The sequence below is a fragment of the Struthio camelus genome, chromosome 25 (assembly GCF_040807025.1).
Source record: "Struthio camelus isolate bStrCam1 chromosome 25, bStrCam1.hap1, whole genome shotgun sequence".
Classification (NCBI taxonomy): domain Eukaryota; kingdom Metazoa; phylum Chordata; class Aves; order Struthioniformes; family Struthionidae; genus Struthio; species Struthio camelus.
Genome location: NC_090966.1, coordinates 121,008 through 148,518, shown reverse-complemented (window position 1 = coordinate 148,518; position 27,511 = coordinate 121,008). Strand labels below are relative to the sequence as shown.

At 49.0% G+C, this 27,511-nt stretch overlaps 1 protein-coding gene across 2 annotated transcripts; it reads right to left on the bottom strand.

Annotated features, from left to right (window-relative positions):
* Window positions 1–48: 48 nt before the first annotated feature.
* On the bottom strand, window positions 49–27,499 carry PLEKHM1 (pleckstrin homology and RUN domain containing M1). 2 transcript variants are annotated; one of them, XM_068918967.1, is made up of 12 exons: window positions 27,406–27,499; window positions 19,920–20,008; window positions 17,699–17,946; window positions 15,390–16,025; window positions 13,317–13,731; window positions 10,807–11,050; window positions 9,358–10,266; window positions 6,732–6,877; window positions 5,954–6,147; window positions 5,356–5,419; window positions 4,568–4,725; window positions 49–1,132 (listed from the first exon to the last, which is right to left on the bottom strand). In XM_068918967.1, the coding sequence occupies exons 2-12, from the start codon at window positions 19,959–19,961 to the stop codon at window positions 1,003–1,005; spliced, it is 3,186 nt and encodes a 1,061-aa protein (XP_068775068.1). In that variant the 5' UTR covers window positions 19,962–20,008; window positions 27,406–27,499; the 3' UTR covers window positions 49–1,002. The 2 variants fall into 2 exon arrangements, with proteins under 2 accessions (XP_068775068.1, XP_068775069.1); XM_068918968.1 differs by having other exon boundaries at window positions 10,807–11,047; window positions 27,406–27,498.
* Window positions 27,500–27,511: the final 12 nt, after the last annotated feature.

Sequence of the window (27,511 nt, the reverse complement as noted above, 5' to 3'; positions counted from 1 at the left end):
TCTGGAAACCTATTGCCGTAGAGAAGCAAATCCAGAAGACAGCTGTACTTGTTGTTAAATAAACTTTAATCATTTTTGCATCAGGGTGAAAGGAAAATAAAATTTGTTTCTGGCCTCACTATTGGCCAAGAGTTAAAATCCGCAGCGAAGAGCAGACAGGCTCATTTCTTTCCTATTTTCATGAAGGCCATGCTGCCGGTGGATTCTCAAAGTGAAAGACCCTGGGGCAGGCAGGTGGGTTGCTCTCCTCCCCAGCGACTGCTGTGGCCTCCCTGGCTCACAACCCACACCGCCCACTTGGCGCGGGGCCTGGAAGTCACAATTCAAAGTGGTCCCAGTGTTCAGATCGCTAAAGGCACAAGTTTCATTTTGGCGTCCCTTCCCAAACCCTGTGCTGCTGGATCCATGGTGTGGCCACGGTTAGTTTTCCCCAAGCAGGCAAGCGAGTTTTGTGCAAAATCTCACATAAAAAAATACTGGTTTTCCATACTGAATATCCTAAAAAAACTAGAGCTTTAATCAACGTCAGTTATCCACACCCTTGATTTAATATCTTGCATATTTACACCCTGGAAACTTGCTGTGTTTCCATTGCAAGGCGAAGCGCCTTTGAGATGAGGCCAAAGAGAATGGACACTGTCACCAGAAAGGAAAATTGGACCAGCCCAGAGCAGCACCAGCTTTGTGTGAGTAGGGGGAATGTTACTTTGCAAATCGCTGGTCTTTCCCCTCCTGGTTGGACCTTTCCAGCCCTCCTTGCTCAGCCCCAGGAGGGGAGATATTCCTCTCCATGCAGCAGGCGCACCTATGCCTTCGCGCGTCACCCAGCACTGACTGCTCCCGTCTTCCAGCCCTCGGAAACGGCTGTGCAGGAGCCGTTCCCAGGCAGTGGGAATCTACTTTCTACCCCTCCAAGGCCTGTGGCACGCAACCCTGTTTCTCCTTGCATTATTCCAGCTTGCAGAGAAGCAAAGTGCAGCGTTTCAGGTCACTCCCTGGACACTATGGATTTGGCTCCATGCCGATGTCCGCCTCCAGTTTTTGCTGGTATCTCTGCCGGCGCTCGCAGCGGGGGCAGGACTTCACACTGGCCTGACAGTCCTGGTGGAAGACAGTTTTGCACTGGCTGCACCTATAAGAAACAAGGCAAAACCCCACCCTGTTGGCAACATCAGAGCAAAGATCAAACTTCTACCAAACCAGGCCTAGGGATACCTCCTTGTCTCCGTTTCCTCCCAAGTCTCCGTTGAGAAAAGAGCACTGCCAACATGTAGATTTGCCACAGCAAGAGTCAGCCAGTAGTTACGTATGAAACAAATAGATTAACTTTTCTAGCAGGCAGCAGTACCAAATCAACCAAAGGATCTACCTCCAGCAAGTACAGAGGAAGAGCAGCAGCATACCAAAAATGAGTAAACCCCCTGCTGAGCATTGGCTCCTTGCAGTCAGCTGCCACCATCATGTTGGCTTTTTGCAGATGAAAGAGCGAGATATTAAGCAAGCAGCAAGCTCTGCACCTTGCTTTCAGTGCAGGGAGGCGAGGAGAAAAGGCTTTCAAGCAGCATGAGATCAAGTGAGAATGTTTTGGGCTGAGTCACAAACAGGGTGCAGGGCAATTTTAACTCAGCTCTTGATGTGCAGCAGCACTGGTGAAGATGGGCTGCAGCCAGGGCAAGCCGAACGGGTAAGAGCAAAGACGCTCCCTCCACTTGCTGGCACTGGGGCGCAGCCAGGACACCCCCGCCCTAAGTGTGGGACCCGACCAGCTCTGTACTGCGTGCAGCAGGAAGTGCTGCCAGACAGCTAGAGACATTGTTCAGGGACATAAGAGACGCAGGAAACAGCTGCATTTGCCCTGCGGATGGGCAGAGGAGGAGCCCACAGCCAGGGAAAGTTTTGCCTTTGTGTGCCGAGTCTGGGTTTGGGGGAGCTGGGCGAGCCAGCTGGCAGAAAGGAGGTCTCGCGAGCGCTCCTGTGGGACCTTCCCCATCTGACTCAAGGCTGCAAAGCAGCAGGAATGTAAACAGCTGCAAATTATACCCTGGCTGGGCCACTTTGTGAGAGGAGACACCCATCTTTGTGAGGGGCGTTCACTAGTTATCTTCAGTAAACAGAAGAAGCCAGCACTATGAATGCTGAGCTTACTCTCCTCTTTCCAGCTGCGAGCCCCCACCTATTTCACCTTGCAAGAAGCAGCAAAATGCTGCCAGGCCACATGCCAGTGGGTAAACTAGATTTTAAATGCCCTAAACTGTGAAGTGCAAACGTCTTGCGCACGTGTCTCATTCAGTGTTGTCAAGATGGTGCTGAATTTGATACAAAAGACATGAGACTTCAGCTCCATTTTCCAAAGAAAGAGCAGTATGCCTGGGTGCTGAGGGGAGAGGGTAAACATGGAGAGAGTGAAGAAATGCAGAGCAAGGCAACCAGGCGAGAGAGGACCAAAATAAAACAGCACTACTCCAGCTTGAAAGATCCTGGGTCAAATCCTACTCCTCCTGACAGACAGTTGCAAAGCTGCAGTTACGCAGAATATGGGACCTGCTACATGAAAAGATATGGATGGACAAGGAGGTGCTGCCTGGCACCGTTCATTTTCCCAGTGGAACACTTTTCATGCAGCTTCTCCGAATTACCAGCGCTGGCTCAGCTCCTCACAGCTGCTGCAGAGAGAGAGAGACGGCTGCAATTGCAGCCCTTTGCCACCACTGCAGAGAGTTTTGCCTTGGGTGAAGTTAAGGTTTTGCTCTGCGCGTTTCTGAATGAGCTGCTGCCAAAAGGAAGCAACTCCTGCCTCCACCTGCAGTGCAATGGTCTCAGGAAGCGGCCGCCGCTGATGTGAAAACGAAAACGTCCGTCGCCTGGCTGGGTTATTGTTAGGAGGCGTTTCAGACGCATCCTCCACTGAGTAATGGCGTGACCCAAGCAGCTTGCTGTCACACACAGCAGAGGGGCAGGAAGCTGGGTTTAGTTTGGTGAGGATGTATTCGAGCTGCTTTCTTGCTACGAAACCCAGCTCAACCTCCTCCATGAGAAGAGAGGTCAGCTACAGAGCCCAGCTAACAGGACATGGAGACCACCCTGCTGACAGCAAAGCTCAACCTCATGCACCTGTGTGAAGTACACTCTTCCCAGGGTCCGTGGGCTCTTTTTCTGAGGAAATTTGATCCCCCAAGGATGTCATCTATAACAGGAACAATGCTGTCCCTGCAGCAAGCAGTGATAATGAGCAATCCTGTTCAGCCACCCAGGAAATATTTGCAACCACAAAATGTATGGGGCACCCCGTGACCGTGGTCCTGCAGACATTTTCTGGCACCTTTGGATATCACTGCTTGGATTTAGGAACTGCCAGGCCAAAGCAAAACCATGCAGACTATCAGCCAGTTAAGTGTTTGAGCCAGAAAAAGGTTTATATGCAATCCTGAATGGACTGTTACTAAATAACCTGAAAGACATGAATCTCTCTCCCCCTGTGGTGGCTATGCCTTGGACCAAGCTCCTAAGCAGGAAGGATTTGATATCTATTTATTCAGAAAACACAAACCCCTATGTGTGGGAATAAAGACACCTGTTCTGACATATACATCCTAGTTCAAAATCTGTTCAGCTGCTGAACCTCATGCTATCCAGCGACAGCAAGCTCACATTTAGAAAAAGACAGATGAAAGTACATTATTCCCCTTCAGATTTGTACAGGTCCCTGCCCAGCTCCTTTAGCTGTCTCCTCTGTGGCCAGCCTCTCTTCTCTCCAGCAGAGAATAGTCCCAGTCTCTCCCCTGCATCCCTGCAAGGCTGCCCACTGTTTATCTCCAATCTCTGTGTCTGTGTCTTTCCTGTACCAGGGACCGCACTGAACATAGCCCCTGCTGAGAGGGCAGATTGCTTGTTTTTAAAGTGGCGTTTGCATAGTCTCACTGCTGTTTTCCTTTCCCTCCTCCAACCCCTGAAAGGGGCAAAGTGGATGGCAGGCCAGATTGAATTCAAATAGGAGGGGTGTTGGCCAGATGAGCGAGGCAGGGCACAGCACCTCCCAGGACATGCTCATCCTTGCTCATCCTTGCTCCTCCTCCCAGCCCCTTCTGCCCTGGGACCCAGCACACAGTGAGCCTTTTGCAGGCTATGCAGTACAGACACTGCTATTCAATCTGCAAAGCCTCTCCACCCTTCTCACTTCCACCATCCACTTGGTCATGTCTCAGCTTTGCTAGGCTTGCCCCTTCTCCTGCCCAAAACATACCTTTTTTGGTTCAAATAAGCTTTGAATCACTGAAGGCACCTGATTATTGTGAGAACGTGGTTAAGCCTTGACCTTAAAGCTCTCAGAGAAGAGGAAATGCACCCACACAACTCTATTCTCAGTGGCCAGCGAGGACAGGTCAGCCTGTTGGCACACGCAGATGCTGGCCCAGAAAGCATCAGAGCCCCACTCTGAGTTTCTGAGAGGGACCAAGAGGACAATTCAGACAACTGGAAAAGCCAGTCACAGGCCAAACATGAGGCTGTCGCCCAAGAAATAACCTTAAATGGTCTCACAACAGTTAGACATGATGGAAACGTCACTCACCTGGTGGTTGTGTCAAACTCAAAGGGAAAAATGATGTCACTCTGGTTACAGATCTGACAGATGAAGCCTCTCTGGGTGCACAGGTCACAGTTGTAGACGTGATGGGAAGCAAACTGGATCAAAGACTGCAGGAATGTCTCAAATACGCCATCAGCTATCTGCGGAGCAGCGACACATCAGATATTAACACATGGAGCCTGTCAATGTCCAGTTTTGCACTCTGCTACTTCTCCCATGGGAAACATCCATGCTTCATGCTGCCACATGAAGATAAAGCTCTTGTCCAAAAGCAACCCAAAACCTCATGTGCCTGCCTTGGGATTTAGTGTCTAAATGGCACACCAAAGAAATGCCACAACAGCACCCACTATCTGCCAGGACCAGGGCTTCTGGCTTTGCAGCTGATGTGAAGTTCAACTGCTGCAGAGCCTTGTACTACCCCCCCCAATATTATTTGCAATGGATAAAAGATTATATGGAGACAAGACAGTGGCAATATCATCTTAAAGAGAGGTCAAACAGTTTAGCTTGTGTGATCTCCATTGTTCTCAATGGACACAGGCCTGTGCCAGTTATTTCAGCCTTTAAGCAAACATGCAAACCTCCAGAGTGTGCGCAATAAGAGAGAGCAATGCAAAAAACAAAAAAGATGATGAATACTAAGTTGGCTGAATTCTTCTATTTAAGCTTAAAAAGTGCCATGTTCTATGCTGCTCTACACATTGTTTCCATGTAGAGAAACTAGGATGTTTTATCAGTGAAACTCTACAACAATGCAAAGCTCTCACCTGCCTCAAATCAGTGATGCTGTATTTGTGGGGACACTCCAAGAGGTAGTTCCTGTGATCAAGCCTTCAAACAAGCACAGAAAAGAACACATTAGATAGTTTTCACTACATCTTCAACAGCCTCAAAGTAAGAAGGAGCCCAAATGATGTGGCCTCTGAAGAAAGTTACTGCAAATCTGATTTTATGTTGTACAATGGATCCCAAATCCTGCCATTGAAAATAGTTTGAGAGCTCTTCAAAGAGGAAAAAAAAGCACATCTATTTTCCCAGGTGTTTCCTGTACAGCTAGAGGCCTCTGTGGTTCAGGAAGGTGTTTCCGTAGTCACATCTCAACATGCCGAGACAGCAAACAGATGGATAGCTCCTTATGGCAGATTACACAGAGCTCAAAAACAATCCACACCCTGATAGTGCTGATCCTCGATCAAAGGATAAGCAAAGAAGAACAGTCCTAAGGACCAGGACATGATCGGGGTGCTGGCTGGTACTCTGGGTACTTCAACTTCCCCAAACATACAGCAGCAGTGACGACAAAGTAATGTGAAAGTAGGGAGAGGGGATTCAAGCTTAACCCCTCCATGACAGAGATGGACTCACCGCTTGCTCAGCTCCTTTAGGGCCCCGCTGCGACACATAATGAGATAATCTCCAAGCAGCTTCAGCTGCTCCCTGCTCCCACAGATTCGGCTCATCCTCTCCACATGGTCATACAGGCTCTCGTTCACCAGCTTCAGGTTGATCAGTGGCTGGTTACAGATCTGGGTCAGGAACTTGAGAGCCTGCCGGCAAACCTACAGCAGAGAGAGAGGCCACCCGTGTGGTGCCTGCGGGAGAGCTTTGCAGCACTGCCTGGCAGCCAAGAAGGCTTGAGAGGGAAGAGCAGGGGAGAAGGAAACCTCCACTGATGGTGAAGACATTCAGAGGGACCTCCAGGTCTAGGCTATAAGCCCATAGTCTAGCCCATGAATATAGGGTAAGTTTGCTCCCCGGCTTTGCCGGATGCTCTTCCCATAACAGACTACTTCTCGGGACAGCTTCTTCCGGTCTCAACCACCCTTCCCACAGCTGGGCTGTGCAGTTGCCCTTGTTCTGCTTATTCCTCCCCATCGTAGCCAGTTATTTTCTCCCTACGGAGATACTTGTACACAATAACAAAGCACCACAGCATCCCCTTTGGCAGCGGCACCAACACGAGCCACTAGTGGCTCTCTCTGCAGGGACTGCCCCAGCTCCCTGGCTTTCTCTCCAATTTCCACACTCTCTTTCCAGAGCACATCCTGGAGCTGTGCGCAGCATTGCAGCAGCAGTCCACAGAGCACTCCGGCCGGAAGCAGGACCCTTTCCCTACTCCTGTGCAGACCAACCCTGGACTTACCCCTCGTTTTGTCAGATCCCAGTTGTGGATGAGGCGCGAGGGAATCACTGTCTCATCATCCTGGTGGCAGCTGTCACAGTAATAGAGGCCAGAGAAGGCACAGAGTTTGGGCTTCACAAAGGAGAAGCCGATCTGCCTGGAACAGCCTTAAGGGAGCAGAGACGAGATGATGAGAGGGGACCCGTGCTGCCCTAAAAGCCCGCTTCTATTGCTGCCAGGACAGGAGGAGACACACAAGCCTTGGTGGGGAGGGAATGGGGTGAGAAAACTTCTGAAAGGGTTGAAGATCAGCTAAAGCCAGAGCCTATGCTTGGGAAATGATTTAATTTTTGCCCACAGAGTACAGTGGAAGAAGAAAAGAGGGGATACTGGAGACAGGGAAACACATTCCCTTGAGCAGCATTTTGCAGTTTAAGGCAGTGTTTACCAGTTGAAGTCAGACGGAACCAACCATGGGATCTCCCATCACAGTGGGATCACTCCCATCACTGCTACAGCTGGGGCCCCCAAACCTCTGCTGTAAGCCCTGGGCTCTGAAGGGAGCAGCAGAGAGGTACACAAGCACACCAACATATTCAATGAGAGCTCCCTGATCCCTTCCCCACCTGCGAGGGGCCATGATTTATACCGTGACAGTCCTACAGAAGCCACCTTGCATGTTTTCCATGAACAAGGAGTCTCATCCTGAATCCATCACATATTTATGGTTCAGTTTAAACTTTCTTTTACCAGAAGTGAACTGTGGAAACACCCCAATGGTTTCGTGGAGAACCTAAATTCTACCTGACTGCTCCATCATCTCCAGCAGTAACTTTGTTTGCCCTGTTTTGCCTTCACTCAGCCCTTCTCTCTCATATTGTTACTGCAGGGTACCAAAAACACATCCAGGACACTCATCTGCAAGTGATGAGGTCAGGATGAATTAAGCAAAAGAAGCCTTTATTATAGAGCAATGTGGTTCCAAAAGGAACCCAGCTCGAGTCTCAGATCTTGGGGGAAATCTGCAGGGCTTTTATTCTTACTTAAAAAATGAATATGTCTAATTTGGAGTCACGAAGACATGGAAACTCTGTGCTATTTTTAATAGGTTCCCTTCAGAACAGAATAAGTGAATTCTGACAGAATAAGTGAATCTCTGGCCTCCAACCGATGCAGTCTGAGACTGTGTCTACCCCATGAAGAGCTAGAGCCACTGATACCCTCACTGAAGATTTTGCCTTTCAATCGTTCGCACTTTGGGGTAGCTGGAGTGCATTAGCAAAACCTACAGAGCTCAGGTGTTGCTATCTGAGTCACCTGTTTTGTTTTGTTTTTTAAAAAAGCCTTTATTTCTTCTAGTTTGTCACGCCCTGACACATAAGGAAAGCACTCCTGTGCCAAAAGGGAAGCACCACACTTAGGTGTCAGACTGGGAAAGGGGAGCGCAAGCAAGTGGTTGCGACAGCACTTGGCTGGGGGTGAGCGCGAAGCAGAGTGAGGGCTGCGAACCATCAGATGCTGCAGACCTGCCCCATGCTGGCCAGCTCTGACCTGCAGCTTCCCAGCTAGCCTAAAAGGGAAATAAAAGCTGCAGCAGGCTGAGAGTAAAGGGCAGATAGGGACCTAATGAAACCTACACAAAGAACCTGGGAAGTGAAATCTGTCTTTGCAGCTTGCTGCTTCCACCTATTGGTAAGTGTAAAATTCAGGACAGAGCCTGGAGAGAGCTGAAGGTAAAAGAAGAGACCAAAACCAAAAACAAATCAACAGGAAATATAAGAAAGAGAAATTTAGAAGAACTGCTGGAAAACCTGAGGGTACAAGAAACATAACAGGAGCAGAAGAGAAATCTGAATTTTAATTAACTTACCAATGTAACGGACACATTATGCCTCTCACAGAGGTCAGTGAGTGTTACCCTATTAAACTGACATCCCCCAATGTGCTGAGAGGCATTAGTGGAAGTGAATGTTTCACAAAATCAGCTTGTCACACCCATCATAGTATTTGCTCCTATTGGTATGCCAATGTCTCAGTGCTGCTCTACTGGAAGAACAGCTCTTCCCTCCTGACTTGCAGTTGCCCTTGACTTCACTTCCCTCACAGGTTGTGGCCATGAAATGCCCAGCAAGAGAGTCCCGGGCCTCTCTGCTACATCAGGCCCATCTAAGGTTGCCTTAAAGCCAAAACCTCTGACTGTCTATACCATGAACCTCTTGAACAGGATGCCAGTAGCAGCCCAGTTTGATCCTGGAAAGCTGTTCTGGGGTGGAGGGCAGTGGATGGGGGATTCATCCTGCCACGCAAGGGATATTCACCTGCCCAGCAAAGGCTTTTAGTGCAGGAGTCTGAAATCCCACAACAGCAGCTCCTGACTCCCAGGCCAGCAAACTGTTGCCTCCCTCCTGCTCAGCAGCTTGGCTGGAGAGATGAGCTGCGCACAGGCAGATCACCCAAAGTGATGCTGATCTGGGACATGAAGCCCAACGGAGGGGCTTTGGATGGGGAAAGTGGCAGCTGCCCTGCATCAGGTTGGCCGAGAGACTCCAAGTATCTCCTGAACATCAATGTAACCTCGTTAACCTTAATGAATGCAACATTAATGTCCAAGACAGAGCTTCTTGTATTTGAACAAGGCAACATATACCTGCACAGATGAAGCTCTGAGAGTCCAGGCCCTTCTCCATGGGGATGGCCACGAGATATTGTAACAAGAAGCCATTTTCCTTCACAGTGTTTTTCAGGACGACCTGAGAGTTCCCATCCAAACTGCCAGCCAGTGTCAGCGCCTCCTCCGCAGTCTCCAGATAGGATGCGAGCACGTTTCGGACCAACTCCCTCCACGATGCCGCCTCTTCTGCATTCTCAGCTTGCAGCTTCAGGACAGCTTTAGATGTTATGACCTTGAAAAATGCAGGTCCCCCAAGGCTCGTGTCCGGAAGGATATCCTGGATTGTCTCTATACCATAACTGTTACTTAAAATTTTGTCACGGTTCTTCACTTTAAAGCACTTTAAAGTTTCTAATGACAATGAAAAAATAAAAGGGACCCATGTTTTATCTACATCCATATAAAGAACAGATTCTTTTATTGCATCCAATTCCAGTTCGTGAGTTGAAGTCCAATCAAAGCTGTTTACAGGTGTGTCGTTGTACTGGAGAAGAGTGGCTGAACCGCTGGGTACAGGTTGGCCTTCATTGCTGTCTTCTGGATACTCTAGTGTCTCCCACTCCTCTTCCTCCAGCTGGGGCCGGCACTTGTGTAACGCCTCGCGGATCCTGTCTAACCAGTCCTCAGCCTCGTCTTGAGAAGGAGCTCGTAGGTACAGTTTTTTCCCCAGGAAAACCAGCTCGAAACGGCCATCAGAGTGCGTCAGTGCTAGCGACTCGCACCGCAGCAGGGAATAGCTCTCGACACAGATACGGTCCTCATGGTCCAGGAAGAGCCTGAACTCCAGCGGCGACAGCTCGCAGGAGAACTCCTTCCATATGCCCATGGCTCCTCTCCGCTCCAGGCTGCCCAGCTTCAGGAGCCCTCGGAAAGGATTGGAAAGACCTTTGGGAAGAGCAGAAGTCTCAGTATAACCAAAGGGAAAAACAGGTGGAGAGAGAAAAAACCAACAGTCAGCTCACACATGCACACACATGACAGCCAGAGGCATCACAGCTGCTGAGAGAGAGCACTGATCCTGGTGGAAGGTGGGATGGGACAGGAGTTTAAAGGATCTGCTTCCCAGGTCTCTGTAATCTGTCCATATGTGTCGTCTTGAATCTGAGAACGGGACGGATGCCATAAAAGAAATCTGTCCCACAAGGCGGACAGAGCCATGGGGAAGAGAGGCACCCAGTGCATCTCCTCTACCCTTAAAACGTTTTCCACCAAAGCTAACCAGGGCTCAGTAATGAGAGCCCAAAGTCATCTGCCACTATTGCCTTCTGGAGCTTTTAATGATGCCATCAGCTCAGCAGCAGAAAACAGCTGCTTCCCAAACAGGTAATAACTTGAAACACCCACCCCAGCCCTTGAGCAGTGCCCAGAGAAGACGTACAATTACAGCAGGAGATGGGACACTGGCTTAGCCAGGGGAACACGTACCCATCTGCCTACGATGCACAACACTGAAGCCCTTTTGTTCTCGTTCTGGCGACAGTTTGGGCTTCCCGGTACCCGAGGAAGGCACAGACAGCCTTTCCAAATCAAGAGCACTAATCAGCCCTGTGGTCAGACCCTCTCCAGCTCCGTCTGGTGCAAAGCCATTGATGCTGGTTGTGCTTTCACTGGTCTCTCCTGGAGAAGGCCTGTAGAAATCATCTTCTGAGATCCAGCTCTTTCTTTTCTGCTAAGAAGAAAGCCATTATCAAACCCAGGCCCTTAATCCTCAAACACACATGTCCACAGTGACCCCTCCACGGGAACAAACTGCACAAAGTTTGCACACAAGCTGCACGCAGTAACAGGGTAAATCACATTTCAGTGAGCTAAAAATCTGTTTAACTAATCACAGCTCTGTAAGGCTGACCACAGGATGTCCTCACTCGGGTGATGCAGTGAACTGCATTGTGCTGGGAGGTCTTCACCATCACTCCAACCATCCTCCCCACGCTGATCACAGCTACACAAACACTGATTTCTCTGATAAAGAAACCCTGGAAGAGACCGTGCTTGCAATTGGCAAAATTTGCCAAACCCTCACTGAGCCTTACAGAGCTCCAAGGAAAGGACCCGCACAACATCTTTCCAAGCAAAGTCACTGTCTGGTTTTCCTCTCCAGGCAAATCACTTTCTGACCGTGGGCTTTAGTTGAAATATAGTCAAATGCAATTTAGAGTGCCCTTTAGCTGCCACTGCAGTGCCAAATGCACTCATCTGGTATACTGCAAAGAACTGATGGGACTTTTAAGTCCAAAAACATATACTGATTGGTTCCTTCTCCCTAAAAGGATAGAGGGGCTCAGAAAGAGGAGCACGTTCCTTGCAATAACGGTACCATGTGCAAGATTGATCCAGTCAGTATTTCCAATAGAGATACGCTGAAACATTAGCACAGCTGTAGAAGGCTCACCTAGAGCAGTGGTATAATGCACATTCCAGAAAGAATACAGACTGGGAAAAATACAGAGAAGGATGTCTAGGATGAAATGGGGAGCCGAGATCTATGATGTCTGACAAGTGGATGCTACAAAAACCAGTCCTGATTAGTTCAGAAAAAAAGAAATGAGGCAGAGAAGGCAAAGGAAACCTTTGTCTCAGCACTTCAGGAGAACCCACAAGCAAAACTCTTTAAACTAAAAGAGCACATGGTTGTAGTTTATCTGGGAGTTTGGCTGGCAAGAAGAATAAACTGAGGTTCTGGGACAGGCTCCCCAAAGAAACAGCAGGAGCAAAACATGACCAAGTTCAGGGCTCCCACAAAATGGAGCAGCCGCTCTAGACACAGAGCATCCCCTTCCAGGGCTGCACCCCACCAGGAGTGACCGCTCTATTTTCCTCTCCTGCTTTCAAAGAGCCTTTTATTCTGACTACGAACTAAATCACAGCAGGATCGTCATTGCTATCCTCCAGTGAGAAGTGCAATTCCCAGTGTATAGGAAGACTCTGCTTACTCTTGGATCAGGAATACAGGTCGCTCCACGAGTCATGCGAAAGCAGGAGGGAATTTCCTGTTGACACCGTATGTTATACATAGATTAGTCAAACTGGCTCTACTCCATGAGGAAGTAGCGGAAACAGGATAACTGGGAAGGGAGCCAAAAGAAGTAAGGACCAAACAGAGAAACCGTTTAGGGGGATATGAAGTATATGCTAAACTCACTAGGGTGGAAAGATGAGTCAGTCACAAGTCACAGACACAGGACAGGACTGTTCAAAGAGAGTTTCCTAAAAGCAAATGCAAGTGGATCACCCCCTTTGCAGGCAACAACAGGTGAAATTCATTGCTGTTCAAGCTAGCCTAAGCACCAGTGAATGCCATCCTGCTTTGGGACCAGATGTGTCTTGTGAATCTTTCCTGTTGGAAAATTGCAATTTTTTTCCTGCCCAGCCAATGTTTTTACCTCTTCTCATCTGGATCATTAACTAAGAAAAGTTCCTTGGCCCTGGCCCATGTGAAACTCCACTCTTTGGCTGTTTTGTCAGCTTACACAGAGCCTAAAGTCAGATTTGTGCAAGAGCTCATCACCATTCTGATATCATTAATAAAACAGAAAACCTCCCAGTGCAGCTGCTTGCGTTGAGGACTGGACAAGGAATGACCTGCCACAAGGGGTTTCAAAAGTTTTGATATTTCTTTTGCCAGGGAATATTTACTTAGACCTCATTTATCCCAGGCTGCCTACACGGACACAACTCCCAGGGTCCAAGAAGGTGTGTATGGAGCACAGAGCATTTTTCCTCACCATTTTGTAGTGAATTTGACATCTATGCACCATTGGCACCAAAACGCTTGATGGGAGACTACAGGCAACACATAAGATGAGTGGTCAGGAAACCCAGAGTCTACTCAGAAACAGCCACCAGTTTTACCTTCCTTTTCCATTGGACCTCCTAGTCAGGAAGCATAAAAACAAGGACATTTAAGAATATAGCGAATGAGCTATAACACCTACTGGGCAACCTGATGCTGGGCAAAGGAGGAATTCTGCTGCAGGGCTGCGGACCGCCTGGCTTTCCTTGCTGCTGCTGATCTTACTGGTGCCACCTTTATCTTCTTCATACATACTGCCAAGCTGCTTGGATGAAGCATTAGCTGTGTTGCCAGCCTGCGGCGTGGCTGGCTCGGGCTGGGCCAGGTTTCTGGTGCTTGCTGCATCACTTGTGTGAACAGAGCATGGACCATCTGTGTCAGGAGGCAGTTTGGAGCGAGCAGAGCTCTCCAGTGTGACGTTTGATGGTGTTGGGGTGGCCTTCGATGCAGTGGGAGGGCAGGTGGGCTGCAGCAGGGAAGACCCCAACATGCTAGGGATGAGCTGCCTTTCCACGGGCTCAAGGCTTTGCTGGGCTTTGCTGAATTCGGACAATACCCTTAAAAGAGAAAGAGTGATCGGATTGAATGTAGCTAGGCTAACCAGAATGTCAGGGCCCCTGACAACAGTGATTTAGCCCTTATAAAGCAGCAGTCGACACTAGAGCAGGAAAGAATCCTTCCTTCCAATTATGCATTTCCTAACTACACACATGAGTGTATTTTAACTTGCTTCTGATTCATTACTACTAACTGAGGGAGACCTCTGAATACTCCCCACAGCTCCAAACCAGTGTACAATCGCTGAACACATATCCAGTACGGACCATGTGCCAAATTTCAAATGTTTTTGTAACCGTAACATGCAATCATTAGTGGAGTCTGGCCAGACAAGATGCTGTTCCCAGGCCCCTACTTTGATATCAACTAGGTCAAATTAAACCAGCCCAGATTAAAATTCAAAACAAAGTCTTTCCATTGTGAATTTAATCAAATCAAGGAAGGTTCCCTTTGGGATTATCATAAGATACAAAATTCTAAAAGTAGGTAACAACGTTGTTATCGATGAGGAAGAACAGACTGCAACAACTCTGGTCTAAACCATGGGGAAAGAGCTGGACAAATAATCACCTTGCTAAAAACTGCAGTTTCAAAGGCTCCAAAACTCCTAATGAATTTGGGCTGACGCTGATAGTGCTTTTGGTCAAAAAAATAGTTACAGAAAAGGCAAAATTTCACTTGAAAAGCTCAGATTTCAATTTGACCTTTCCATTCAAAATGCTCTTTTTGTTTCAAAATTTGCCTCTATTTTTCAAACAGACATAAAATAGCCAGAAAGAAAGAGGTTTTAAAGTCACTCAATATCCTGGTGAGCTGGAATCAAAGATTTTTTCCTTTTGTGTGAATTTCAGTGTGCTCACTGTTTTAGATCAATGTAAAACAAAGCCTTTTTGGTAGCAAACTGAAGGATCGCTTGCTCAGCTCTGGCCTTCTATTGCTCTACAGTGTCTCCAAAGCAAACTGCAGTTAAAGGTGGCCTTTCCTCAGCAAATAAAGAAAGATACAGCAGTCCTAACTTTGTTCTTGGGTCTGCCACCCTCTCTAAAACCAAAATCAGGAAGGGTGCATTTGCCAAACAGCACTCCAAGGCCAGACTCATTCAGAGCCAGGTTAGCCAGCACATCCTTCATTTTTAAAGTGATAGGCAAAACATTTACTTTCTGATTACTCAGGGCTTATATAACCTGCTGGAAATCTATGTCCTCAGAGGCTGAGTGTTTTGCAGAAATAAATCATAGAGATGACAAACTAACAACCCCCTTCCCTTGAATTATCTGCAGTAGCTGCAAATTATAACTCTTCTCTATGACAGAACCCATTTCTTCCCCCTCAGAAAGCCTCAGAACAGCCTCAAGCATATACCAGGGAGATGCTACATTCTCAAAATCAGGGAGTAGCATTTTTCTGATGTGTCTCCCCTGTCAGAGAGGACAGACACACACTTCAGTTGTCAGGCACTCATTCTCCTTGGCACCAGTGTCCGAGCAAGCCACGTCAAATGTTTCTTCTCGTTACCTTTCCGACTCTTTCCAGGAGGCAAAATGGCTTATCGGTAATAAACAGGGAGAAAGCTTTCCTGCCTACACAAGGAAAATAAAGAGGAGCCCAGGAGAGGGTTAAAAATCACTGTAAAGAGCAGGTTTGGGAAAAGACTCACTCTTGCAGCGATCTGTCCAAGTCCTCAGCTGTGGCTGTCCCCAGGTCGGAATCACATGAGAGCGGCTCCTTGCTCCTCTCGGGACTCCTGGTGCAGTGAGCCTGGAGGATGCTGTCAGAGCCGAGGCTGGAGGACAGCTGGGAAGAGCTCGTTGTGTTTAGGCTCAGAGAGGACGACGTAAGCTTGATTTTGTTGCTGCTCTTGCCAATGGGCAGGATGGAGGGTTGAATTTCAATCTCATCAGAGCCTGAAGACTGTGAGATCGAACCCAGTGATGCCTTTCTCCGGGGTTCAGATGTGGAGGATGTTAGGGGCTCCAGCAGCTCCGAAACAGGGCATAGTCCAGAGAGGGACAGAGGGGTGATAGTCCACTCATTCAAAACTGCTGATTTATACGACAGCTCAAAGGTCAAAGATGTTAAGCCCTGCAAGTAGCTAAGGAGAAACTCACACTCTTCAGCATCTAAGAGCAGAGCTGTTGACTGGTAATATTCAGGCAGCCGGGACCTCTCCCGGAGCAGCAACTTCAAGTAACACTCCACGAGGCCATCGTTCAAAGCCAGCCTCAGCCAGGCCCGGCAGCGGCCAACGTCCGTATTGATAAAAATTAATTGTTCCAGCTCTGAAACAATATTACTGGGGAAGGAAAAAGAACAGAAAAGAATATGAGCAGTTGTTTCCAAATCGCCACGATGTACTCAAGGGCCAGATCCTCCATCAGAGCACAGGTTATGAGAGACCATGGCCTGTGCAACCTGAGCTTCAAGATAGCCAGAAGTCAGGGCAGGGGTGTGAGGAAGAGCACCTGAAATCCTGCCCATCTGACGCTCTTTGGTTTGCACGGTGCGGTCGCTCACCACAGGCCTTCAGGCTGCACGTTGCTTAGAAAAGAGAAACTGTCCAAGCTGCTCTGCTATGAGGAGTTTAAGAGTTGGGTCAAAACAGGCTTTGCAAAATCTCTCCTCTGTGGAAAATGTGGTTTCCCATGGAGAAAAAAAGAACTCCTGAATGGCTCAAACATTAATATTTTGGCTATGACCCCAACCATGCCCAGGAGTGCCTCTGTGCACTCCTCTTCTCTCTGGCTGGAGACAATTTTCCATGCACTGCTCACCCCAGCCCAAGAAAGGGAGCGCAAGAGCAATTCCCATTGTCTCTGTGCTGCAATGGGGCACAGGCTGTTCGGATACTTATTCATGACAATGGCATGTCTAAATCCTAACTTCAAATTTCCAGTCAAGTGAAACATAGCGAAAATTGCCAAGGTGGGCCAAAAAACAAGCACATGGTTTGGGTCGGATTAAGCTCCTCGACTAGTCTCAACCTACTAATTTCAAGTACTTTTTCCCAAAATATGATACACACTTGCTAACCCCACTGGCCCCCACTCATGTCTGAGTAGTTGATGCTGCAGCCATTACAAAAATTAGAGCAGAAGTTTTGAAATTTTTTAAATCTGTCTCTCAAAAATGAAGGAAATCTTCAAAGGGCACAAAAATATCTCCTACAGCATGTCAAACAGTTATTTTCATCCGCTCTTTCATAATTCAGGAGTTGCTGGTGCAGTTGGATTTGGTTGAGGCTTTCAAACCTATTTGCTTGTTGGCTGGTATTTCTTGCGGAAAAATTCTGTGTGGGGACACAGCAAACCCAGCAAATAATGATAGTTATACACATGAGAACTCCATCAAGTTCCCAGAAAAGGTCAGTGTTGTTTTTCCTGTTTCATGCATGGAGAAATGGGGGTGAGTCATCCTCAGTAGGTAAATGTCAAAACAGAGACCAGACACTGCACCTTGCATCCCCGTAACTCACCACTGCTCTATACCAGTGTAGTCATGCTGGTCTGGGTACCACCAGGAATATGATGTCCCAGGAAATGGTCTGGTACTCAAAAATAAATAAGAAAGGAGCCCTGAGCAGGAAGAGCATGGTTTCGTTCCCTGTGCTTCAGCCCTCCATCCCTCACGCATGCCTAGAGAGGCAGTGCTGATACCACTGGGTGCCCGACACCCAGACTCACACCACTGCTCCATATCAGAGGGGCTTTGCTCTCCTGCGAATGTCTTTCACTGGTCCCAGGCAGCCCAAGTGCCCTGTCCACCAAGACACATTGCAGGACTATCTCGTCTCTCCAGCTTTTGGCTGAAGGGCTGGGAGGTATGAGGAGGGGTAACGACAGGCCTTTCCATCCAGTCATCTTTCTGTTTGTCATTCCCTGAATTTTGTGGCTTCTTGCACCTCTTGGTATCTAAAGGAGGGCAGGAAGCCTGAGTGTGCAAATGCTTTCAGCTGGGACAATCACTCACCGATGTGTGATGCTCTTTAGCAGGCCCCAAAAGACAGGCTGGGGAAGAGGCTCCCGGCCCCCAGCCTTCTTCCCTTTTCCCCCAGCCTCTGCCTTTATATGCTTTGCCTTCAGCCCATGTACAAAGACAGCCTCCAGAGCACTGCAGAGGGTGTTTGCATTCCCGTCGTCACTGGTTACAACAGCATCTGAGGTTACATATTGCTTCTGCAATGCCTTGATGGAATTCACCAGTTGCTTCTTGATCAGCTATGAGATAAGAGGAAAGTGCTTGCATTATAAAGATAAGGGTTAGGAAAGACTGCATACAACAAGGGCTCCAAACTGCAAGGCTCATCCAGAGAGGTACCATGCAATTCTTGCTTCATCCACATGCTTCACAGTGGCTTAGAGAGCACTGTATCTGAACCAGTCAAGCTTGGAACTCATGCTCTTGGTATCACAGTTCATTTGGCTTTTTTAATGAGTAATTTATGCAAATAACGCTTGCTTTAGCTCATGTTTCAGGGCCCACTGGGTCTACAGGGTTGCTTTTAGAGTGTGCAGCACTTCCTCTATATACATCAAATTGCTTATGAGGGTGGGGAGAAAAAGAAATCAGTTCTTTCCAGGCGCTTGCTGAGGGGAAACAAACGGATTACATAAGCATGTGTGATAAATGAGAAACACTAATGAGGTCATCCTTCATAAAGACTGTGATACAACTTGAACTCATGCAGATCAAGCAAAGCAACATGTGACAACGCTAACATCTGCTAACAGAAGACAAATGGATTGATATTCCTTGTGCTCTCAGCAGCCTGCCTGTGCTGATTAACCAGAGGGCACTGTGGGGACGGACCCCCCCAAAAAGCCTCATAGCAGATGTTCTGAAAGGACGGCTCGTGGTGTTAACTGCTCTCCTCTGGGAGCGATTGTGGGCTTTGAAGAGGCAATGTGGAAATTTTACATTCCAAAGGCTTTGCTTCCCTCTTTCTTATACTGGAGTCAAAAAAAGGTAAATTCAGTGAATTTAACTGTTTTATGCTGGCAGAGATTTTTTATTGTAGCTCAGCCCAGATGTCTCAATCAATGTTATTTAAAATGAAAGCTGAACTTCCCACCAGACATTTGGCAAACACTGCAAATTCAGCACGGGCTGTATCAAACACTTCATGCTTCAGTATCAATCATGCAGCATTGAAAATTTTTGCTGAAAGGCACCAGTCGTTCTGACTGAATAACGAATGGAGCAGGGAGATTTTGACTCAACTTGGGTTTTCAGATGGGGTGTTAAAGGACCAGCATCAGAGGGAGACCGTACCCCATCCTTCTTGCTTACAGTCTGTGTTATGACAGTGCCTGAATACTCATCTCTAGCCATGTCTTCTGTGTGAGCCATACAGACACTCTTCATGTTCAGAAACGCTTTCTGAAATGATTTCTCCTCTCCAGCAATTTACCTTTCTTGGCTGCGGACAGTCCATATTAGATTTCCAGCCCAATTTTTTTTTCAGCAAGGGGAATGCATCTAAATAAGATTTAGAGCAGCTCTAGTTCAGGGGTAATAGCCGAGGGACACATGCTTTACCCCTGCCTGTAATACCCAAGTGTGGACACCCCTTGCAGCAGGGGCTGCTTTACAGCTGTCCTGTAGATCTGCTAGCACAAGCAACCCGCCTGCAAGCAGTGGCTGTGGGCCAACAGGATTAAGGAGTGCAAACGATTTTATCTGGAGCCATGAGTAATTTTGCTGTAGGATGAATTAAACACACAATCTCAGCCACTGTGTTTGAAGCTCATTCATTAAACGTGTTTAGACTCCAAAACCTGGGCAAAAAAACAAAAAAAAAACCCAAAAAAATCCACCAAAAAACATACAAAGCACCCTTCAGTAGCAAGGCTCCTTTGCCCAGGTGTAATGCTTAGCACCTTGCCTGCCCCACACTGAATCCTGCCATCAGGGGCACTGCCCAAGGTAGAGTCTGGTGTGATTTAACTCATGGCCAACCACTGCTAGTCTATTTGTCCTCACTCAAGTAATCGCATGCACTAGACAAACTATCCAAGGATGCTCTTTGCCAGAAAGCACAAGCCACCCTCAGCCCATGTAAACTATCCCAATGCAAGCTCGCAGCATGGACATGTTCTACCACATCCTGTGTTCACTTTCTGCCAATAACTGGAGTTGGATTGCAAATAATCCAAGTTGGTTGGAGAGGGTTGGGGGGGGTCTTACTCACCTGTATGACTTCCTTAGGGTCCTCCACGTGGCTTGAATACATCTCAGCTCCAGCTGTTCCCTGCTCTGGGCGCTGCGTTCACATGTCACCTTTGGGACAAGGAGGAGGAATACATTTGAACTTTGAATACCTATTCAGTTTATGTATAATTCATCTGCTATGCAAAGGGCACCCAGAGTCATGCAAGAGGCATAGATCACATCCCTAGATGGTTTTAAAGTGCTCATGGCCAGATTACGGCCAAGTTCAAATTGGGACCCACCCAAGACCTCGTTGAAAGGCATGATGCTTCGCAAGTAGCAGCAGAGTTTCAGACAAAATAGAGCTTGGCCAACAGTATGAGACCAAGAGGGAATAATTAACCCTTGCAGGCTGCCCACAAACAGCCCAAAACCTGGGTGAGAGGCTAGGCTGAGGGCTGGACAAGCCAATAGAGAGATGTGCAGGGTCAGGGACTATTGCTCTTCGGCAATAGTCAGCAGAAGCACCTGCAATGACAAGGCGCCAGTCACCGAGTATGGACATCAAAACACATGCATTTAGCAAGAGGGCCTGAATGGCAGGACTGAAACTTGTGAATGACATCGCTGCTGCAGTGGCACAGACAGAAGGATCCCAGGAAGAGGTGACAGCAACTCCCTCTCCGGTACTCTGCTGCTGCTGCCAAACCCAGCCAAGAGGGACCACCCTCAGGAGCTGCCTGGATGCTTGCCCCTGGATGAGAGCTGTCTGAGCCCACACATACTGGGAACCCAGGAAGGAAAGGCATTGAGAGCATTAAAGGTTTTCCATAAGGTTTTGAATCGCTCCATTCAGGGGCAGACGCTTGGCTGTCCAGGATGTCCTCTCTTCTGGGAGCACGGACAACAGGGCTGATCTGCTGCAGCTGTTTCTCGCAGAAGAGAAAAATCAGCACCCTCCCACTACAGGAAACCCTGGTAAAATCCAAGCACACAGTGGCAGCCTTGCTGGATTTATCCATAACAGAGGGTGTTAACAGAGAACAAGGGACCTGTAGCTCCTGAATTTCAGCCTCCTACTCAAGTTCTTGGGAGCTGTCTGCTGAAATTTAGATATACCTAGAGGCTCTGTGAACAAGAGTGCACAGCTGTCAGCAAGGCACCCATCCCAGGGTTGCATCCCAACTCAGATGCAACATGTGCTGGAGTCTGAAGGAATTTGAGAACGGCTCCAGAACCAGCTACTGCTCTGAAGCTTTCAAAAGACTCAAGAAGTCAGAGAGGTAGTTTATTCCCCTGAACTGGAAGCATTTGCTGCTGCTTTGCCTTTGAAGCAGAGGAGGACAGAGCCCAGCAGTATGGTCCCAATGTATGCCCAGGCCAAAAAAAGGGTTTGGTACAGCATCAGTACTTCAGATTTTATTTCCTAGCCAACAGAAATATCCTGCAGCTTTCCCCATGCAGAACTAAGCCGATAGCTTCAACCTGCCCCTCTCTCCAGATTGTGGGTTGTCAGACCCAGGACAGAAGCTCAGTTTGTGGACAAGAACTTGCACAGCAAATGCCAATCACGAAAGCAAAGGCAGCCCAGATCCAGAGCAGCCCAAATTCATAGCAGCACATGCACACCCCACACTGGCCAGGACAGTGCAGGCAGCCAGTCCTGGTTAGAGCAGCCTCAGGCAGGTCGAGAGCTCTTCGATAACAAACTCTGGGCTGATCCTCAGCACATTTAGAGTTCACAGACAATTTCATACAAAAGGAAACTGTTTTTGCCACTACTTGTCATAAGATTTCCTCTCTTTCGATTGCAACATAGAAACAAGAGGACGCAGTGATTACAACAATGTTAACCTCTGGCTCAGATGCTCAAGTCATTGCCAAGGGTTTCTGCAAGGAGAGAGGGTGTCAAAAGGACACCTAAGTGACAGCAGCAGTAGATGAGGACTACAGAGACCCATCCCTATCTCTGCCCTATGCTGCAGTAAGGCATCAGAGATCCAACCAGGGTCAAGCTCCATGGGGCTATGCAGGCTCTACTCCACAGGCCACGAGACCCATCACCTCCCGTTTACATCCTACAAACTAGTCACACCACCCAACACAAATTCAAGGTGCAACAGTCACTGCCACCCTGCTGCAGGTGGGAGATGCAACCTTTGGACACAGGAAGACATTTCTGATGGCACAGCTAAAGAGCCCGTGTTTCAGCTCCAGGACTGCACCTGCCATCCTTCCTCTTGGTACCGGCCACCACGGTGTCTCCAGCAGGCCTCTGCCGTGACAGCTGTGGAAGGGGAGCAGATGACGACACTATTTTTGTGAAGACCTGCTCTGCTTTTCAGGATTTACTAAGCAAGCAGTGGGCCAGGAACTTGCCAGCAGGTTTGGCATTTATTCAGCAGCAGCATGACTCTGCTCATCCCCATCACTGACTGTGGACTGCACAGCTTGGGGACCTGGAGACCAGTTTGTGCTGATCTACAACACCCCCAAGCTATAGCCGGGTGAGAGCAGATGTACTTTCCGACCATACTGGTAGCAATCTTCTCCAGGCATGTAGGCTTGGAGGTCAAAGGAGTTTGGGAGAGATTCCAGGGCCAGACACTGCTCTGAACCTCTTCAGTGGTCTGGAGGCAGGACCAAGTCTTTCCTGAGCTGGGACTGTGCTGGCCTGGGTAGCACAGACCCCTACAGAGACGTTGTCCGAAAACACAAGCTCTTTTACCAGGATCTCCTCCAGCATCTCCAGGAGGTGAGATGCAGGGGAAGACATGCGCCGCCTTCACTGCGAGCAGCTTGGAGGGACTCTACACCCCCATCACGACCAGCCCAACCAGTTTCTTCCAGTGCTGTGATTTCACACACCACATCATACCGCTTCTGTGGGACAGCACTTTCCTGAACAACAAGCATAACGAACATGGCACATCAGCAGCTCAGAGGCAGATTTCATTTAACACCAGTCTCCAACAAAGCACAGAGAAATCGTATTGGCATACCTGGCAGCTGGGCAGCCAGCGGTGCTAAGCTAGCTGGCTCTAAAAGCAACTGGCAGATACAGAAGGACTCCCAATTTGTCCCTGGAAAGCCACAGCTGTTGCTTTTGCTCTCAAAACAGTGCAACACAGGATGGAGGCATAAATGCAGAAACAAACACATCTACAGCAGAAAAAACACATCATTTCCCAATGACTATTACCATGAAGGCTGCGCAAACAGACCAAAACAGCTTGGATAAGATAAATAAAATAAAATAGAAAGAAATGAAATAGAAAGCAAGTTGTGTGGTTCACCTACCAAGCAAGAGGGCAATCTCTGGTGTAATAGCAGAGCTGTTTATTTACCAGAATGCTACAAACCAGCCAGGTCTTCAGGAATTACTTGTTAAAATCAAGTCTATCCAAGAAGAGGCTAACACCCACTCCGTTCAGTCCTAAAGCTTGGCTCTTCGATCTCCCGACAAGTGATGTTTTCCAAGTTATAAATAAATGACAGGTCACTGCTCACACTTTGTGAATGGAAAACAACAGCCAACGATGGCATTAACTGGTGACTCAAAGCCTGGAAACGGAGCCAGTCATTTTCCAAGCACGAGCCTTGTGCCAGTCACCTTCCACCTGGGGCAAATTAAGGCTTTTACAGGACAGTCAGTCCAAATACCTGTGTCAGTACAGTCCTCTCCTCCTATGGAGCCAGTTTTACCACCAGGAAAGCTTTTGCTTTCTGCAAGGACCCCCTGCACACCCAGGCAGCTTAAAATACACACCAACCCCTGGCAGATGTACCCCAAAACAGAAAAGCCAGCTGCTCCAATGACTGGGGCTTGGCTAGTTGCAGGATTAACCCCCCTAGAAAACAATTCAGCAAGGTTTGCTAAATTTCCTGTAGGAAGGGGGAGGCCTTGGTGGTTAGAGCAGTGGTTACAGGACAGCCCCAGCTGATGGCAGAGGGAAGACCCTCGGGTCTGCCAGCATTGCATGTCCAACTCAATCTCCTTCCAGACAGGAGTATACCATCAGCCCAATGCTATTTACGCAACGATGCAATGCGTTTCCCTCTACACTAATACAGGCTCTAAGATATCAAAACGCCAGCTAACAGATGAAGCGAGACCATCCCCTCCCCATGGAGACAGTCTCATGACAGTTGACAGACAAGCAACAGAGAAGAGCCACCTCTCACCGTTAACGAAACCTCCAATTTCAGCCTCTGCAATGTGCCCCATCTCCAACAGCTTGCTCGCACCAAGCGGGTTGCGCAGGAGCAACCAATCCTCCTGAAAATCTCCTTGGAGGACTGCCGACCCAGCACAGGGCAGCCAGGAGAGGCAAAGCAGAGGCTGAACTCCCAGCTGTGCCTTTGATTGCAAGACCATGTTCCTCAGATCAGAATTTCTTTTAGCTTGCTATACAGCCCTCTAAGAGGCTGCACTTTGCCAGAGCTATAGGTAGGGCCAGGAGTGAGCTTTCACCGCAGGAGAGCTAACAGGTGAACCATGCGAGGCTGAGGAAAGTTGTGAGCTCCTCCTACATGTTGCAGCAAGATACTCCCATATATGCACTCTAGATTTTGGGCCATTTCTAGTTACTAGGACTGAAGTTTCTCTGATTATTTGCTGGCCATATGATACTGCAGGGCATTCGCATACTGCAACCAGGGAAATAAGGTATCACACTGTTTGAAAGCAAGTTAACAGAAGTGACTGGCTCTTTAAACTCTGCATTTTCTGCTCAACACAAGAACTGCCCAGCTCGTTGAAAACAGCTCATTTTAAATGGAACAATGCCATTTATAAAGAACATAATACACTGTTAATCAGAGAGAGCTGTATAGACGTTCACTATCAGTACATACTGAGTCCTCCTGGGACTGGCTTGGCAGGCAGACAACATCTCTGCACAGGCTATGGCATCTCTAACCACAGTAAGGTTTATTGGGATGAACCTTGCTGAGAGGTTTGGGGTGTCAGTGCTTTCTGCTATAACAAGATATAAGCAACGACCTAAGGGACCCCATGGAAAGGAGCATCTGATCCATGGCGTGGGCATGTGGCAGTAAAAGCTCTCCATGCACGTGACGCTCATGTGGCTGAAGTAAATACAAGGTTGAATCAGAGAGCATGATGACCCCAGGCAGCTCTGAGAGCAGGAACGGGACACTGTGGTGCAGGGAGCCCACGGGACGCAGTCCCACTCATCTGCTTCGCAGGCGCACAGTCCGGGGCAGCATCTCAGAGCCCACCGCTTTCTCCAGCCCAAGCAACAAGTGCTTAAATCTCGCTGCTCACAGCCCAGGCACCAGCAGAGGTTATTTGTCAGAAGACTGAGTTCCCTGATCCAGTTCGCTGCTCCATTGCACAGATCGCAGCCAGCTCAAGGCAAAGGCAGGACCGTGTCTCCCAGGGGTGGCGTCACCTCCGCGCGACTGAAACTATGCATAACCCTCATGTGGCAAATCAAGAATCAAGGAGGCCTCCAGGCCCTTTTGTTGCTGCTTGCTGGGCTGAGAAGACAGCTTCATTGTAGGGGGGCTTCCTGCCCTGTTCCTAGGGCCTTCTGGAAGAGCAGCAGACTACAGCTTTGGGCAGCTCCCATGGGGATGCAGGGAGGAGGACATGAAGCATACGAGCACCCTGAAGCTCCTGTCACTCTGACCCTCACCAGATTCAGCTCAAAGTCCCTGGGCTGTGCACCCCAGGGAGCTCTCCTCCCCTCCTTGCCCTGTTGATCCAGCTGGCTCTTCCCTGGCCTCTGCCTTCAAAGAAGAAGTGGAGGCTGGAAAGCTCCAGTATAACCTCCAATTCCACATTTCAAAGATGTGTGACATCCTCTGTGGGAGGAAATGGTTATGGACAAAAGAGAAGTAACCCATGGAGAGCTGACACTCTCCCTCATACTTCTGCCTCCAGCTTTGCCTTGAGAGCAAAGATCGGGCTTAGCACATGGACTTCGGTCACCCCAGTTTGCCAGAAAGATGATACTGGAAGTAAAAGACACCAACGAACAAGACATCTCACCTTGTTTCAGCCCTGGGGGAGGCAGCAGTACTGGGGCAAGGTGAGAAGGAAAAATGCTGATGAGGCTCACATGCAACACAGAGACTGACATGGTTTGTAAAGGGAAAGGCCACAGAGCCATCACATTTCAAATGAAAACGTGCATTGAAACATGTGTATAAAATAACAGGGGTCAAAATCCACTAAGTGCTAGGTTTTACTGCCAGAACATAACCGCAAGGCAGGACACCCAAATGCAGACAGCAGTCACTCTGGAAGGAATCTCAAAAAGGCCCCTGGCAATAAATACAACTGAGGCAGCACTATGACGTGAGAAGAGGGATTATCAAGGCTTTCAGTAAAGATGGTGGAGCCTCTCTGTGCAGGATTGGTGAGGCCTTAGCAGGGAGCCAGTCCAGCTCCAACATCCAGACTTTTTAGAAAGACACCTCCAATTTGCAGACATCAGGAAGGGCCATAAGGGAGGGATTTCCAGATCTCAGAGCAAAATAAGGATTAACCATGTAGAAGAGATACCTCAATCCAGGTCTGTCCCCACAGAGGAGGTTTCTGAAGTTGGTGAATTCTTCAGCAGGCAAAATCAGCATGAGATTTGCCAGGGAGTAAAGCAGCGACAAGAAGGGGGCATTTTTAACCACGGAAGCCATTAAGAAACAACTGAGGGACATGGTAGATTTTTCACCATCGTTTTTACCACTAGGCTGAATTTTCTTCTGCAAGAGGGATTTTAATACACCATCAGAGCGACTGATGGGAGAGTGTGAGTTTTAGCTCTGTGTTATGCTTGCACTGCTGATCTAACATACCAGCCCTTTAAGTCTGCAAGGAGAGAGCAGCTTAAAAAAGTAGCAAGACCGTGACAGGCATGGCACAGGGCCACCGCAGATAATTAGACACAGAGCACATCTGCCCACAGACACAGCACCTGGCATGGGACAGCATCCCGAGCAGGGATCCGGGACAAGTCTGGCGACAGGTCCCCAGCAGCCGCTGTGCCCATGCTCCCTGAGGGGACGCAGCTCCTGGCAGCTGCGGGAGGCTGCGTGCCAGGCAGCCGGGCAAGGGGAGCTGTCGGGAGGTGAGTCGGGGAAAGGGCAACACTCACGGGAAGCGGGGACAGAAGAGGCTGGCGCCTGCCTGCATGCATCCACCACCACCCTGCACCCATCTGCACCTAACTGGTCCCCCTCCGCTCCCCTAACTTACCCCCGTTGCCCTGAACCCCCAAGGGGAGGGGGGTCTGAACCCCCCAGCCCCCTGTTCACTCACCCCACTCTGACACCTGCACCTCAGCCACACCCCCGGCCCCTCGCACCCCTCACCCAGCAACCTGTTCCCCGCAGCCCACCCTCCACCCCCTGCCCCTTGTACCCCCCAGCCCCCACCCTCACCCCATCTGCACCTCGTAATCCCCACCCCACCATTCTACTCCCACTTCCACCCTTAACTCCCCCCAGCCCCCTTAAACTCACCTCCCTCCCCGCTGCCCCCGACCCCCCCCGCTCACCGGCTCCGCGGCCCCGCGCCTCCGGCTGGGCAACCCGGAAGTGCCGGCCGCGCCGGGAGCGCGCACGCCCTCCGCCCCCGTGACGCCGGGGCGGGGCGGGGCGGGG

What these genes read in the sequence shown, in the direction of transcription:
- PLEKHM1 (XM_068918967.1), bottom strand. Translation starts at nt 19,961, where the DNA reads ATGTATTCAAGCCACGTGGAGGACCCTAAGGAAGTCATACAG. An exon ending in CTAAAGAGCATCACACATCG is followed by an intron (nt 16,026 to 17,698) that starts GTGAGTGATTGT and finishes TTCCTTCCCCAG; the next exon opens with TAATATTGTTTCAGAGCTGG. An exon ending in GCATCACTGATTTGAGGCAG is followed by an intron (nt 4,726 to 5,355) that starts GTGAGAGCTTTG and finishes GCTGCTCCGCAG; the next exon opens with ATAGCTGATGGCGTATTTGA.